Source organism: Temnothorax longispinosus, chromosome 3 (genome assembly GCF_030848805.1).
Source record: "Temnothorax longispinosus isolate EJ_2023e chromosome 3, Tlon_JGU_v1, whole genome shotgun sequence".
In the NCBI taxonomy this organism is placed as follows: domain Eukaryota; kingdom Metazoa; phylum Arthropoda; class Insecta; order Hymenoptera; family Formicidae; genus Temnothorax; species Temnothorax longispinosus.
Window position 1 is genome coordinate 20,954,764 of NC_092360.1, and position 14,553 is coordinate 20,969,316.

At 30.9% G+C, this 14,553-nt stretch overlaps 2 protein-coding genes and 1 long non-coding RNA gene across 59 annotated transcripts in view; 1 reads left to right on the top strand and 2 right to left on the bottom strand.

Moving 5' to 3' along the window:
- Nucleotides 1–14,553, top strand: part of LOC139810479 (uncharacterized) — a 139,867-nt gene that overhangs the window by 8,556 nt on the left and 116,758 nt on the right. For 31 of the 43 annotated variants that reach the window (XR_011731358.1, XR_011731371.1, XR_011731397.1 and 28 more), the window contains exons 1-3: nt 6,916–7,139; nt 7,390–7,798; nt 8,121–8,250. The exons of 5 other annotated variants lie outside the window; for them this stretch is intronic. This is a non-coding gene — a long non-coding RNA (uncharacterized lncRNA). Of the gene's footprint in view, nt 1–3,809; nt 4,140–6,915; nt 7,140–7,389; nt 7,799–8,120; nt 8,251–14,321; nt 14,546–14,553 lie in introns of those variants that run through there. 7 more of the 43 variants (XR_011731351.1, XR_011731354.1, XR_011731352.1 and 4 more) reach the window with 7 other exon arrangements.
- On the bottom strand, nt 2–6,651 carry LOC139810458 (uncharacterized). 14 transcript variants are annotated; one of them, XM_071774018.1, is made up of 17 exons: nt 6,598–6,626; nt 6,337–6,456; nt 5,979–6,096; nt 5,692–5,875; nt 5,417–5,533; nt 5,016–5,106; nt 4,795–4,940; nt 4,528–4,660; nt 3,562–3,800; nt 3,292–3,411; nt 3,093–3,225; nt 2,760–3,021; nt 2,476–2,592; nt 1,934–2,024; nt 1,655–1,797; nt 776–908; nt 2–705 (listed from the first exon to the last, which is right to left on the bottom strand). In XM_071774018.1, the coding sequence occupies exons 9-17, from the start codon at nt 3,778–3,780 to the stop codon at nt 649–651; spliced, it is 1,275 nt and encodes a 424-aa protein (XP_071630119.1). In that variant the 5' UTR covers nt 3,781–3,800; nt 4,528–4,660; nt 4,795–4,940; nt 5,016–5,106; nt 5,417–5,533; nt 5,692–5,875; nt 5,979–6,096; nt 6,337–6,456; nt 6,598–6,626; the 3' UTR covers nt 2–648. The 14 variants fall into 14 exon arrangements, with proteins under 14 accessions (XP_071630119.1, XP_071630116.1, XP_071630122.1 ...); XM_071774015.1 differs by having other exon boundaries at nt 5,417–5,875; nt 6,337–6,420; nt 6,598–6,651; XM_071774021.1 differs by having other exon boundaries at nt 4,795–4,849; nt 5,417–5,875.
- LOC139810473 (uncharacterized) lies at nt 6,784–13,995 on the bottom strand. Of its 2 annotated transcripts, XM_071774064.1 has the most exons (10): nt 13,719–13,995; nt 11,474–11,593; nt 11,270–11,387; nt 10,813–11,074; nt 10,602–10,712; nt 10,447–10,537; nt 8,431–8,576; nt 7,795–7,927; nt 7,685–7,714; nt 6,784–6,909 (listed from the first exon to the last, which is right to left on the bottom strand). In XM_071774064.1, the coding sequence occupies exons 1-10, from the start codon at nt 13,860–13,862 to the stop codon at nt 6,889–6,891; spliced, it is 1,176 nt and encodes a 391-aa protein (XP_071630165.1). In that variant the 5' UTR covers nt 13,863–13,995; the 3' UTR covers nt 6,784–6,888. The 2 variants fall into 2 exon arrangements, with proteins under 2 accessions (XP_071630165.1, XP_071630166.1); XM_071774065.1 differs by lacking the exon at nt 6,784–6,909 and having other exon boundaries at nt 7,575–7,714; nt 11,276–11,387.

Consider the following 14,553-nt stretch of genomic DNA (forward strand, 5'->3'; position numbering starts at 1 on the left):
TACTGTTTTAATTACCTCTCCATGAAATCTCGTATATTCAACAATGCACTGCCCCGTTATTATTATACAGTCGCTAAATATTGCACTAATGAGTTTCGAATTCACTGTCAGTGCTGAAAATCTATAATATACGTGATGTAAACTATAGATTTTCGGTACTTGTAGCTAGCCTTTGTTATTCTCTTAATACTAATTTATGAACTTGTTTATGTAACACACTCATATTTTATTTATCAAACATATAAATATTTTTAGCAATACCGTTTCGAAAATATCGAGATCTGAATGAATAATATAATATATACTATATAGCATATGTAATTATATACATACATTTAATTATATACTGTATGGATTATATAATAAAAATATGCGCTAAAATTTATAGCACATATACACATACAAATTCTTTTACAAATTCTTTTGAAATTTGTAATTATGTGACCGCATAATATATTTAAAATGTAATATAACATATATATATAACACAGCATTAAATAACATATAAAATAAGTTGAAAGAAGAATTACTCTTATGTGCACAATAATTAGTAACATCAAATTACCTGAAATCCAAATATTTCCATTTGATAATATTCAAATAATTTATACAAGACTCTACGAAGAAAAAAATTTCTTTCTTAAATAATTATCTCGAAGTTATTGAATAGATCACCGTAAAATAAGATATTGACATGCTCGCAAGCTGTAAATTTATAATTTTGGTTTAAATTAAATTTAAGAATAACTATTAGAGAATGAATTGTATTTATTACCGTAGAAAAACCTTTTAGCGAGACTACAAATATTCCTCCAAAAACGAAAGAAAAATTTTTTGAGGTTCTCTGCATTATGAACAATAATAATCTCTGTGCACGCAATGGTGCCGTATACCAGTATGAATCATATCTACGTGAGAAAGAGAAAAAATATTTTACTCGTAAAATATATTCAATGTTTATTTTTTCCATGGCAGTAGTACACTTTGATCTTATTTCTTAAAAATATTCTTTATATATTTTTTAAATGCATTATATGTACAGGGTGTATCATATAAATGGGCTGCTACTTCAGGAGTATATTCTACTTGTCGAAATAAGCAAAAAAGTTCATATAAAGTTCGTACGTCTAAAAACGCATCGTTTTCATATTACATAGTCATGTTTAAAGGAATATGAAGAATTCGCGTTTTTAGGATCATCTAAAACAAATTGCCCCCGGCCTGTTGACAACATTAATAATCTTCGTCAGCGCATAGTAAACGGGTTCAATAAAATATGCAACATGCCGAATGTTTGTAAAATAGTGAAAAGATTGGTAAAAAGATGGGCAGAGCAGTGTATTTTGGCTGGGTCACTATAAACATTTGCTTTAAGATTTGTTTTATTTCACTTGTATTTTCTGCTGTTTTGTATTGTTAGAAATAAAATAATAGGTAATATTACGCTTTGTAATTGTAATTTGTTTCAATTCAAACATGACTGTAACGTGAAAACGACGCATTTTTGGACATACGTTTATATAAACTTTTTTGCTCATTTTGATGAGTAGACTACACCTTTGAAATAGCGGCCGACATTTATGTTACACTCTGTATACATAAAATATAGAATACACTCTGTATAACATATACCTTTACAACGTACGTTACTTACGTCGCATTAAATATTTCGGAATAATGGTCCATAACTATCTGTCCACCATAATTCCCTAGATACAAATAACAGAGTTGTGCGGAAACAAACGTAAAAGTTGTAAACAGTTCATTCATGTTACTTGTAGATAACGCGATGAAAACCTAGAATTACGCCTGATGTGTAGATCAGAGTATAGACAGAATAGTGTTTAGAAAAAGCCAAAAATATATTTTTTAATTAATTGTAGGAATGGATTGACTATTATGATACATTCCAATTTGAGAAATTGACACTAACCTGAAATATATTAAGAGCTAACGAAGCCACCCCCACAGAGAGCAATACGAAAAAAGGTTTTCTCAAATCAGACACGATCGAATCAGCAAACCTTCAACAACGAATAATATAATATAATATAATTGTGATATTCACACATAATTACGCTAAATGTAGTATAAATGATTATGACCGACAGAGATAGATATTAAAATTGCATAAAAATAAAAACATGAATTTTTTAATTAAACTATCTCCATCGATCTAGGTCAAAAAAGTTACAATTCAGAACAGTTTGTTCTAAATCTTACTTTAAAATCCAGTTTTTTAAATCTTTACTTAATGATATTCGAATAATAACTCGTTATTTGCAGTACCTCAATAAAAAATTAATAGTACATTTGAATAACGAGTAAAGCTTTAGAGATAAAAATTTTTTCTGTTGTCAAAATAGATCGAATTAAAAATATAACATTTCAAATACATTGGAAATATAGTCGTGGACTATGCTTTTTTACAATTTAATTATTATACCATATTAAAATTTGTTCAAGAATACTAACTCTATAGCTTTTTGATGAATATGCACTCCGTTGATTACTTTTTTATAAATTGCGTGATTTTTTTGGGAAGATGATGCTTCTATAGGATTCTCGGTCACCGCATCTCCGATGCGATAGCTGTAGACGTTTGTGATATTTAGATTCTTTAATATTCAAAAAATTTGTGATTATATTCTAATCGAGAAAATTATCTCTCTGCGTTTAAAATCCTACTTCTACTAACAGTATAAAGATTAAATATTGATTAGATATTAAAAATTCTATATGTATACATGTAATATTACCTAGCAATTTTGAACATTGCGCAAGCATGGAAAATGTAACTCATAAGCATAGTTCCGACGGATAATATTATCATCATTCCTATTGCTAAAGTCACAATGGTATGTAGTAAAAGCAAAAAAAAATATTTTTCTTCATCGACAAAACATTCCACTAAGATATAGAAGTGTCGTGGCCGAGATGAATTCAGTGGCACTATTATATCCAAAATCACTGGGAATATGTGGCCTATTATTATAGTGAACACGCCCAAAGCAAGGATATCTGATCAAAATGGTGAGAACAATTATTTCTCCGGCATATTTTGAATGTATCAGAAAAACAATATTGCCTGCCTATGTTATCCTTACGTAGCAGATAAATCGTAAATCGTCTGGAGAAGTTGGTATACTTCTCTAATATTGCAATTTCTCGTTTATCTTGAATTATAGTCCAGTGGTACCACATTAGACTCGTGAGACGTTTCATCTGCGATTACAAAAATATATCTTGCTTAATTTTATGATAGTCCTACGATAGAAAGAATGAACTTACTTTTCGGTTATTATAAAAGAAAGCGCCATGTTTTAAGATGCATACAATTATAGGAAGAACGATCGATAGCACTTTCAGAACTAGGTTTATAGTACATTCTGCGCCGATGAAGGTCGTAAGCTGAAATATTAGTTTCGTATTTTTATAACACGCGACGATTATTTGCGCTTATTAATATATTAATGCGTCCTCTATGTTATTCTTGCCAATACATGTCTTCGTTATCAAATTAAAAATTTTTATGCCATTGCAAATATAAAGCCGTCATACCTGGAGCACTATAAAGGAGAATAAAATGGTGAGGTAGCATGTAGCCTGAATATTTCTGACCTTTGACTTCTGATAAGGCCACAAACCGCATATTAGCAAAAGCAATCGGTTCACGTTATAATACTTGCTCGCTGGGGCAAACATCTCTCTTCGAATGCCGAAACTCGACTGCGAGACTATCGCAAAAATTACTCTTTCCTCCCTTCCACGATGTTGCATTATGTATTTCGCTTATTTCTCTTTTATTTTCCGTAAAAAAAAAAACGGAATGTATACCCTCAATGCGAATAAATATAATAGTGTAAAAAACCGAATAATCGTTTCTGGCACGAGAGGGACAATTGCGATCAATTCCGACGTGTAATTATGTGTAATTTCGCTGCAATTTCTAACTGACGCGAGTGACATCGCGAACATTTCTCGCATTTATTTTTATTGTTCAAGACGTCGCAAAAGATATCGCACTTTTATTTTATAATACAAGAAATCTTGTACTTGTGTAATGCATTATTTGACAACGGTATAGGCATAAGAACATACAAATAAACTCGATAACAGTCGATTTTCTTGGTAAATAGGTATCTATATCGTATATACTTATTATGATTTTGTTTTGAAGAAATATTATTATTAACAACTCATGCAATTTGTTATAATTATATTATTTTTGTATTATCGTAATACATATTCATCATTGCGTAGAGTAGATTACCATAAAATAAGATACCGACATACTTATAAGCTGAAAATCGTGATTTTTTATTTTTTATTATATAGAACTATTTATATACATGTATTGTTTTTTTTTTAGAATTTGATATATTTTTAATAAGAAATAAAATCGTAACATTGCACAGAGACTAATAATAATTATGGAATTATTAATGCATAATGTGCAATACGCAAGACTGCATTAGCATAATTAACTAAATGCTTGCACTGATTATTCATTATGAATTTTCTCACCGTGATAAAACCTTCTAATGAAGCAACATATATTCCTCCGATGACTAAACCGAAATGTTTTGTATTTCTTAGCATTAAGAAAAGAATTAATTTTTGCACTTGTATGGGTGCTATATACCATTGCACGTGATATCTAAAAATTTATTTGCGATGTGAACTATTTATTATCGCACAGTTAAAATGTGTCTTATTAACTAAATTTGTTTCTAATAATTAATTATGCAGATATACACAGATTATGTAAAATTTTGTAATTACTGTACTTACAACTTTTTTAATACATCTGCGCTATGATCTGTAATTGTCTGCCCACCATAATTCCCTATGAAAATGAAAAGAAAATGAACAATGACATAGAAAGTTGATATTGCCAGTTCATTCGCGTTATCTACAATTAATGCAGCTTGTAGTGCCTGGAATTAGCATATAAAACGAGATATGTAAAAATCCGTGAAAGTCATAAAGTCAATCAGTTAGATGTTACTCACATGTAATAAATTAATTGCTAATGATACTACACCTATCCCAATCAAAAGGAAGTAGGACTCTTTAAAGCTGTCTAAGGCACGTTGTGTGAACCTTCGAAACAGCAAAGAAATTCGGTATTCACAATCATAATTTGCGCAAAAGAATAACAGTCAAATTCTGCATTAAATGAATTGATCTCGTTTGTATTATTCATTGTCCGAAAGGAAATATTAAATATTATATTATGAGTAACAAAATGTATAAAAATTATTAATGAAATAATGATCAAATAAACTTTTGACATAACAATAATGTAACTGTGACTTCCGTACAGCGAATCCAAGTTCAAGTTTTGAGAGTATTCGTTCTAATACGTGTACTGTACTTGCGAAGAGAGTGATTACTCTAAATTGATACCGACTCCATAGCTCTTCGCTGAATGTTGACGGCGCTAATTAACTTCTGACACATCAAGCGATTTTTTTGAGAAATTGACATGTGTAAGTTGTTCCCATCCAATGAATGTTCAATGCGATAGCTATAAATGTATATTTCACGTCACAATTAAAATATATTCTGACAAACATTCGACATAAACATCGAAGACTTCTACCAGGTAATTTTTAACATCGCACAAACATGTCGCATGTAAGCTAGAATCATTGATGTAGTACTTGTCATTACGAAAATACCCACGAAAACAAATATAAAAAATAAGAAGGTATATCTATCTTTCAAGATATATGTATTTTCAAGTTGCACTGAGACACTATCTTGTTTTGAAAAAGACTCATTGGCTGCTGCAGAATCATTGATGATCGGAATAAAATGCATTAACACCAAAAAAAGCCAGCTTAACAGGGCGCACACTGAAAAATACCTGAATTTGCAAAAAAATCATTTATCTAAAGTAGATTTGCTGAACAACGCAATTATAAATCTATCTAATATATCAAAAAAGATTCTTTTAAGGAGTTTCTTACGAAGTAAGGCCTCTGTAAGCCGTTTCGTAAACATTCCGTATCTTTTTACTATTTCAATTTCCTTAGAATCTTTTAGTGCATTCCATTCGTCGCAAATTTGATTTAATAATTTTCTCACCTATAAATAGTACACGATATATTCTTTGCAAGCGATTAAATAAATTAAATTTTTTAATTAGACAATATTTCATTGTCATTTATGCATTCATATCTAAGGTAGTTTCTTTGTATGTATGTGTGTGTGCGTATATCATATATTATATTATATTATTTTATTTATATAACGTATTTTCTTTAAAGTAAATTCTTTAGTGTTTTTATTTTTTTTATAAATTTGAAATAAACAAAAATAACTCACTTCTATCGGTTTAATTAAAAAGGCGATGAATTGCAGTGTACACAAGATAGCAGGAAAAATATCCGAATAGATCTTCAATGCTATCTTGAAATTATAATCAGAAATAAACAGTAATATAGACTAAAAAAAACAGTAATATCAAGATATAAAAAACATGCGATGATTATAACTCTAAAATATTTTCTCTCAGTCAGATTAATGTGTACCTGATAAATCACGAAGGTGACAAATATTCCTAATATGAGCACGGCTCGTACGTACCGAAATTTATTTTGATAAGGCCACAAACCGCATATCAATAAAAGAATTCGATTAATATTATAGTAGCGACTTTCAAGCACAGTCATCTTTCCATGAATGCCGAAACGCATATGCGCTCGATGATAATGAGAACCTTTTTCTTCCCTCTCTGTGATGCTAGATATAGTCGTAGCGTAACTGATGCGAATAATAGTAATAACAATAATTGCGAAATTATCCGGAGTTACGTGTGAAGCACAAGGAAAGTCTCGATCGATTATCTACTATTAGGGTGTATATGTCTCTCGATATTCACGCGAGAAAGAAAATAGACTGAAATTAACCAAACACGCAATGCTACATAATAATTTTCGAGGGAGAATAAAATTCGTAAGATATGTTCTAAGTTAGCATGAAACAAGCAACGTTAGATGTTACCATTCAAGTTTGAACTACCGTATGTGCTATGCCATTCTATTTTATTAATATTTCGGTTAGTGTGAAAAAAGAATTATTAAATTATGGATCAACAAATGCAATCTTAGAATAGAGATATGCTATGAGTAAGTAAAAGAAAATAGTGTAATAATTATATTTTTTAAGACGATTAGAAAATGCATTGAAAGATGCAATTTAAAAAATAGACGAATAAGCAAATATTTTACAAATAAATAATGTTAATCACCCATTAATTAATGCGCAATATAATATTGCATGCATTAATATGATTAATATATTTATTTTTACATTTCTGATTGATATGAGTAGTAGATATGTCACAAAAATTAATTTAATATTTTACTTGTAAAACAGGATAATATCGATAAAAAGCACTTGTACATAGAGAAGAAATAGGAAAAAAAAAAGAAATATCAAAATTATGGAATTTGTTAGGTGCATAATTTTTTAAATATTAAGTAAAAAAAATAATATGTAACGAAATAAAATATTATTTATTAATGAATAAATAGCAGAGAATATTATCTTATTTACTCAAATTATATCTTTCTATTTCATTCTACTGTGGAAAATTTCTCCATATGTATGTTACTACGAGCAGTTACGCTTTCTGCATTAGTTTATGAAACTATTGTAGAGAGTAAATTACCATCATAAAGGATATTCCCGTGCTCATGACCTACAACAAATAATCCAATGAAGCTGATAACGTGTTGATATAGAAGGACGTCATTGCATTCTCCATTTGCACTGTCTTACCGAGGTAAAGGTCTCCATTACTATAACGCGTAGACCGGCAATATTCGGTACAACACTTTTCGAAGAGATTTGCATTATAAATAAGAAGAATTTCTGCACCGACACAGGTGTTTTATACCATAGCGAAATGTATCTAAAAAATTTCATTTTATTCGATGATAAAAAAATATATATACATGTATATAATATGTATATACATATATATGAAATATGTCTCTTAACTACTATTTTTATCCATAAGAATAATAAAGTTGTGAACAAAACAACAAATTAACAAGAAAAAAAGCAGTAAATTTATGTCTATGTTTTATTCGATTATGTTGCAGTGATTACGCCAGCTTAATAAACATTTGGACAAGTACTTAAATATCTGGACTAAAAACTTTATGGACAAGTACTTAAATATCTAAAATTGTTAATTTTCAGTTGGTCATATATGCAATTTATTCGATAGATGTAAATAATTTTATGTATAAATAATTTTGATTTCTTTTTCACGAGAAGTTAAACAAAAATCGCAATATATAGATATTAGTTATTATCGTCCTATATATAACAATTCTATAAGAATGAGTATAGACTTTATACATTTGTTGTGCATAGTTTTGTACAAGAAGTGTACGGATTATTACTCACATGGCGTTAAATAACTCGTCAGCATGGTTTACGAACTGTTGTCCTATAAAAGTACCTCCGAAGAGATAAATCTCATGTCCTATTATATAACTCATTGCTATTATAAAATCCATCAAATTATCCATGCTTGTTATCGCGTGAAACAACTATTAATAACAAAATGATTTAAGTAATCTTCATTATATCTACATATATGTACAATTATTTGAAAAACTATACAGGGTAATTCAGAAATACTTGTACAAACTTTTGAAGGTGAGTTCTCCACACATAAACAAGAAAAAATGTCATGTACACATATATGTCCGCCTGGAAATGCCTGGTTTATGAGTTATAATTGAAGTATTTCTGAATCACCCTGTATTTGTATCATAGTGCATTAGAAACAGTTTTAACTTATGTGATACTGATTATGTATAAAGTATAAAATACATAGAGTAGAGTGGGATAAGAGTGCGCGGCGGATAAAAGTGTGCAGTACAGGTATTACTTGTTTTCCTGTAAGTTAGATTGGTAACACTAAGTTAATTTACAAGGTGTCATGACTGAGTGACGCCATATGTAATGACAGCCGATTCAATTTTTTAATTTTTTCCAAACTGTATTTCATAAGTAGAAATAAACTTCAGTAAATCATCGACAAGACATTTTGATTAACTGGTTTCTGGCGTGTGTCATGCTATAGTAGACATTTTAAATTGTTATCCGTAGACAGCAACGCTTACCGGTAATTTAAAAAGTGTCTCGTGGGGCAAAAGTGTGCATATCATAGTGGGGCAAAAGTTCGCATTTGATATTTGAAGTTAACTTTAAGGCCCATGCAGTTTCACAAACGTCAGTTAACTTTTAATCTTAGGTTAACTCACTCTTCGTCTCTTTCTAAGACACTTTTTAAATTTAAAATGTCTAATATAGCATGGATGACACACGCCAGAAACGAGTTAATCAAAATGTCTTATCAATGATTAACTTAAGTTTATTTCTACTTATGAAATACAGTTTGAAAGAAATAAAAATATTATATCAGAAAACTAAGAAATGAAACTTACCTCATATAGCGTTTTTAATTTGTTGACTTAACCCGACTCGAGTCAGATTAAAAGTTCGGAAGAATGATAATGAAATATGATAATATGCCGCCATAATGCTAAGAATATGTGATCGAAGTTAAGAAATGCTTTCTACCATGATAGTTTAGAGTCATCGAGTTTCAAATTGAACTTTCGATCTGACCCGAGTCGGGTCGAGTCAACAAATCGAAAATACTAATAGTTTCAACGCCGTTCAGTCGAATCGGCTGTCATACGGCGCCACTCAGTCATGACGCAGTTTACGAATTAACTCAGTATTGTCAACCTGATTTACACGAAACAGTATATTGTGCACCAAGGAGGGGAGAAAGTAGCGTTTTTCAGACGAGTGTGAAGTTTGCTGCCCGAGCCGAAGTCGAGTCAAATCACACGAGTCTGAAAAAGCTTTCGACCCGAGGTGCACACGATATTTTTCACAACACCTTTACGGAAAGTTCAACTTTCATGCATGCCTAGAGAGGGGCGAGAGTGGCCAATTTCACGCCAGGGCTTACTTTCCTCCCTAGGGTAGAAAATTGATACTTTCCGCCCGCTATGCTGGCATAAGTATACAATTTTCTGCCCTAGGGAGGAAAGTAAGTCCTGGCGTGAAATTGGCCACTCTCGCCCCTCTCTATACAGACATGGAAAGTCGAACTTTCCGTGGAGGTGTTGTTAAAACAAATATACCTGTATTGCGCACTTTTGCCCCACCGGTGAGGCAAAAGTGCGTTTTTGCAATCAGTTCAAGAAAAGTTTATTAAATGGAATGTATTCAAAATATAGACATGAGCCCTAGTGAATTTTGAAAAAGAATGTTTGAAGATTTTACAATTCAAATTTCAAGACTCTAGCTATATCTCAACGGTAGATATATAGGATCAAAAACTAAATGCGCACTTTTGCTCCACTCTAATACTCTATTGCAGAAAAAGGAGTTACTTACTCGGTATAAATTTACGACAAAGGAACACATGCCTATGAGTACCACAATAAGATAAAATATTGCAAGATTTGTCATCAACAATTTAAAAAGCCTTGAAAACAATAAATCAAACAATGAAATTTTTTATTGTTATACATTTAGTTTTAGATACCTACTTTTGTGCATTTTGATGAAGTTCTACTGTTCTCATTAGTCTTTCAACAATTAGATTTCTCTTGTTAGAGCACGCTATTACCTTCTTGTCCACAGAATGTTGTATTCGATAACTGATGACATTAAGTTCTCGTTTAGCCAACAAAATAATTATTCATCTTCTTATATTGTATCATTCTAAGAAAATATTATTAAAACTTTAGCATTCCTTACCTGCAAATTTTGAATAATGCGCAGCAGTGCAAAGCAATCACTAGAAGCATCGAAGAAATGGATAATACCGAAAGAACACCAATATTAATACTTATAATAGAATACAAGAGAAAATAATAAAACTGTACTCCCTTATTCATGTGGTATTCGTTCAGGAATGATATATAATGTGCACGTGATTCGTTTAATGGCCGGAAAAAATCGAGGATATCCGGTATTAGTTCCATTATTAATAATATAAATACCGTAAATATCAGCAGCACTAAATTATATAAGATATGCCATATATTATAATATTTTTTTCCATTTTAAGCGTAAAATAGTTACAACATACTAAGCGAGATCGAAGAAAATTATAAATTAAGGAATATTTTATATCGCAAATATAATATAACTGAATGATATATCCTTCTAACTATGCTATAATATTCTTTATACATGAAGATAATGTTATTACATATACTCATAAATGTAATGATTTTCCCTTGGTGAGCGTAATGTTCTACTATTTTAATTTCCTGTGGATCGGTCAACATCCGCCGATTATTAATAATTTCTTCTAGCATCTGTTTTAGCTGTATTAAGTGAATTTTAAATTAGGCGAAGTCTCAGATAAGTTATAAAAATCGCCTTTGTTAATTAAAATTAGAAGACAACTTACTTTCTTAGTGTCGAAGAAAAATATATTAAACTTTACAACATACACCATAGCCGGTAAAGCATCCGACAGAATCCTAATAATGACATTTATACTACAGTCGGCTATAGCAAATTGTGCGAACTAGAAAAACACATGTCTCAATATCAATCGTGCATTTAAAAATGATTAATTCAACGTTTTATTTATTTTATACGGGATAAACTTTTAATAATATATTTTTTGAGTTCAAACAATTTTTTTCTATGGAATAAAATACAAATAATCTTTAGTAAAATATCGAATAGGAGACCCATCTCCTATGACTTTAACCTTGACATACATTATAGAGATCCTCCTGAATACTCTTCAGAAGGATTTAACCGTCGTTGTTCTTTAGTAAAAAGTTCTTTATTAACAAAATAATTTTAATAAATAAAACTGTAACTGTTTGATATCATGTACATTTAAGAAGAAATTTACATTTTACCGAGACTTATATTTTTCTTTTCTTACACCCCCTGCACTCTCATTTTAGAAACGCGCATTATCTTTTCAGCACACATCATTAACATCATATCATTAACATAAAATGGTTCCACATGGGTTTTCAACTTTCTGTGCTATAACCACCGACTGGTATGGGGCGGACCTCGCTTCGCGTGAAAAGTTAGAAACCATGTGGAACCGTACAATGATAGAACCTCGTTTCGAATTGTAAGCATTAGGTGGTGTAGGGTAGACCTCGTTTCTTGAGTGGAAATTGCAAACCCATGTAGAAATTACATTCTATTTATGAAACTTCTTTTGTTAATAACTTTTTTTAAAAACGAACAACGGCTAAAACCTTCTGAAGATTACTCACGAGGGCGAACTCTACAATGTATGTTAAGATTAAGATCATAAAAGGTGAGTCCCCTGTTCGATAAGTAATTCATCTAATTTTTTATTGAATCTAAGATTAGATAATGACTTACATAATTAGCCATTTAATACGTTTTAACATATCGTACGAGCGCGTATCAGATTATTATCAATCGTTTTTTTTTGCTTGTACTAGTTTTGAGGATGTAAGTATTATTGCTTTTTGTATTTTCGTTAATTGTTCCTTTGTTATTTGGATGTTACCAATGTATTATATTTTGATTAAAATAATGTCTTTATTAATAAGAACTTAATTTTGCATAGAAATAAAAATAATAAAGTATAAATTTGTTGATGAAACAATTTATCAGTTAAGAAATATATTACGGAGAATACTTCTAGTAGGCTGGTAGAGCGAGTTAAATTGAACAAAAAAGTCCTTTATCGTTTTGCGAGTTCCTCAATAATTAACGAGGAATTAATTAATAAAAATCCGCGAATCAGGATGCATCCGTGCGATTCGGCGGCAAAAGACAGCCCAGCGTTACATATTATTGGCAGTTGCCAGACGCATGCTCCTCCCGATGCCTCACTGCGCGCATAGTAACCCCAATCAGCGCGTGACTGAGTTGTCTTTTCTTCGCTACGGTTTCATCGTATTGAATCGCGTAAATGCATGCTTATTCGCAGATTTTTATTAATTATTTTCAATAATAAATTTCTTATTAATTATTGAAAAAATCGCAAAACGGTAGAGAACTTTTCTATTCAGTTTAAACTGCTTTATTTACTCACAAAAAGTGGCACAAGCACCCTGTATGTATACAAAGTGTTTCGAAACAACATGGTGTAAGAGTTAATAGAGGGTGACAAATCAAACATTTTTCAAGATAACAATTCATATCCGGAAGTGTTACGACGTTTATTAAGCTGGCACAGCCATTTCAGTACAATCGAATGAGACTTATATAAAAATTATTCCTGATTTTTTTCAGCCGATTCGCTGAAAACAATTGCTGTGCTAGCTTAAGACTAAAGTTAGCACAGCCATAAAGAAAAAAAGCAGGAAACTAAAAAACAAATACGTATTTTTGTAGTTCTATTTAATTGCTTATTAATAAATTATAACATTAACCCATACACGTTGTCGTGTTGTTTCAAAGAAAAAAAAATATATACATATATAGATATATATTTCTCGAAACTTCTTCTTTCTCTTATACTATGTACATAAGAGAAAGAAATAAGAAAAATTTTTTCCATATAAATGTATAACTTTTGAGCGTAACTCTTTCCTTAAAATAATTTTTAAAGTATCGACATATGTTCCGGAACAGTTAATAAAATAAGTTACTCCATTCTAGTATCCTTACTTATTAGATAAATACAAAAAATATAGAATTACCTGGGCAATCACATTAGAAATGAGTATCATATAGAAGCACGTTGCACGAAAACGCTCAAACTTGGTTTTTTTATAAGGCCACAAACCAAGAATCCTCAAAAGGTTTTGATTAAGTTTATGATAGTGATCGTCGAATATATACATTCTCTTGCAATGGTCGAGACACGAATAGGAGGCGGATCTGCAAGAGCAGATTTCAGAGAGCAGATTTCAGAGAGCGGATTTCACTTCGCGCATGCTTTTTCCTCCGTAATGATTTATTTAATATACCGGCCAATTTCTTCTTGGATTTTTCGCGACGCGTGATAGACAGCGGGAGATACAACATCGAGGAGTGAGTGACAGTTGTAGCAATTTAAGTATTGTCCGTGTCTGTATGATGGAAGAAAAAAAGAAAATCAAGCTTTTCTATTGGCTATCGCTGATATAGCGAGATATGAACAAAGCGAAGGAAACATGAGTCATGTTCACATGATGTAAATGTTCGGTATAAAAAAAAAATCTCTTTAGAAATTTTTCATAAGCAAATTAGCTCCCATTCTGTTCTGAGTTGGCGCAAGCGCATATTCGCGTAGCGTTGTCGCCGCAACGCTTTGAAGAAATTCATTCCCGTATCAGCCGTTCAACAGAACTCTCTCTTTCCTCCATAAAATAACATCAACGACGATATACTACATATCTTTTGTTAAACTACGATAAATTAGTCGAGGACACATTACGTATCCGTGTATATCATCGATAAATGTTTTATTCCATCATTTCGAATTTTTACGAATGTAAATGTGAGTTAAATAATTGCGAGAAGAAACAAAATTGGAAACATACGGGTGCGTAT

Coding starts and splice junctions, on each gene's coding strand:
- LOC139810458 (XM_071774015.1), bottom strand. CDS start 3,780: ATGCAACATCGTGGAAGGGAGGAAAGAGTAATTTTTGCGATAGTCTCG. Junction 3,412..3,561: donor TCTCCTTTATAGTGCTCCAG/GTATGACGGCTT, acceptor CTAATATTTCAG/CTTACGACCTTCATCGGCGC. Junction 2,593..2,759: donor GCAATGTTCAAAATTGCTAG/GTAATATTACAT, acceptor AAACGTCTACAG/CTATCGCATCGGAGATGCGG.
- LOC139810473 (XM_071774064.1), bottom strand. CDS start 13,862: ATGTATATATTCGACGATCACTATCATAAACTTAATCAAAACCTTTTG. Junction 11,388..11,473: donor TTTTCTTCGACACTAAGAAA/GTAAGTTGTCTT, acceptor CACTTAATACAG/CTAAAACAGATGCTAGAAGA. Junction 10,538..10,601: donor CTTCATCAAAATGCACAAAA/GTAGGTATCTAA, acceptor ATTGTTTTCAAG/GCTTTTTAAATTGTTGATGA.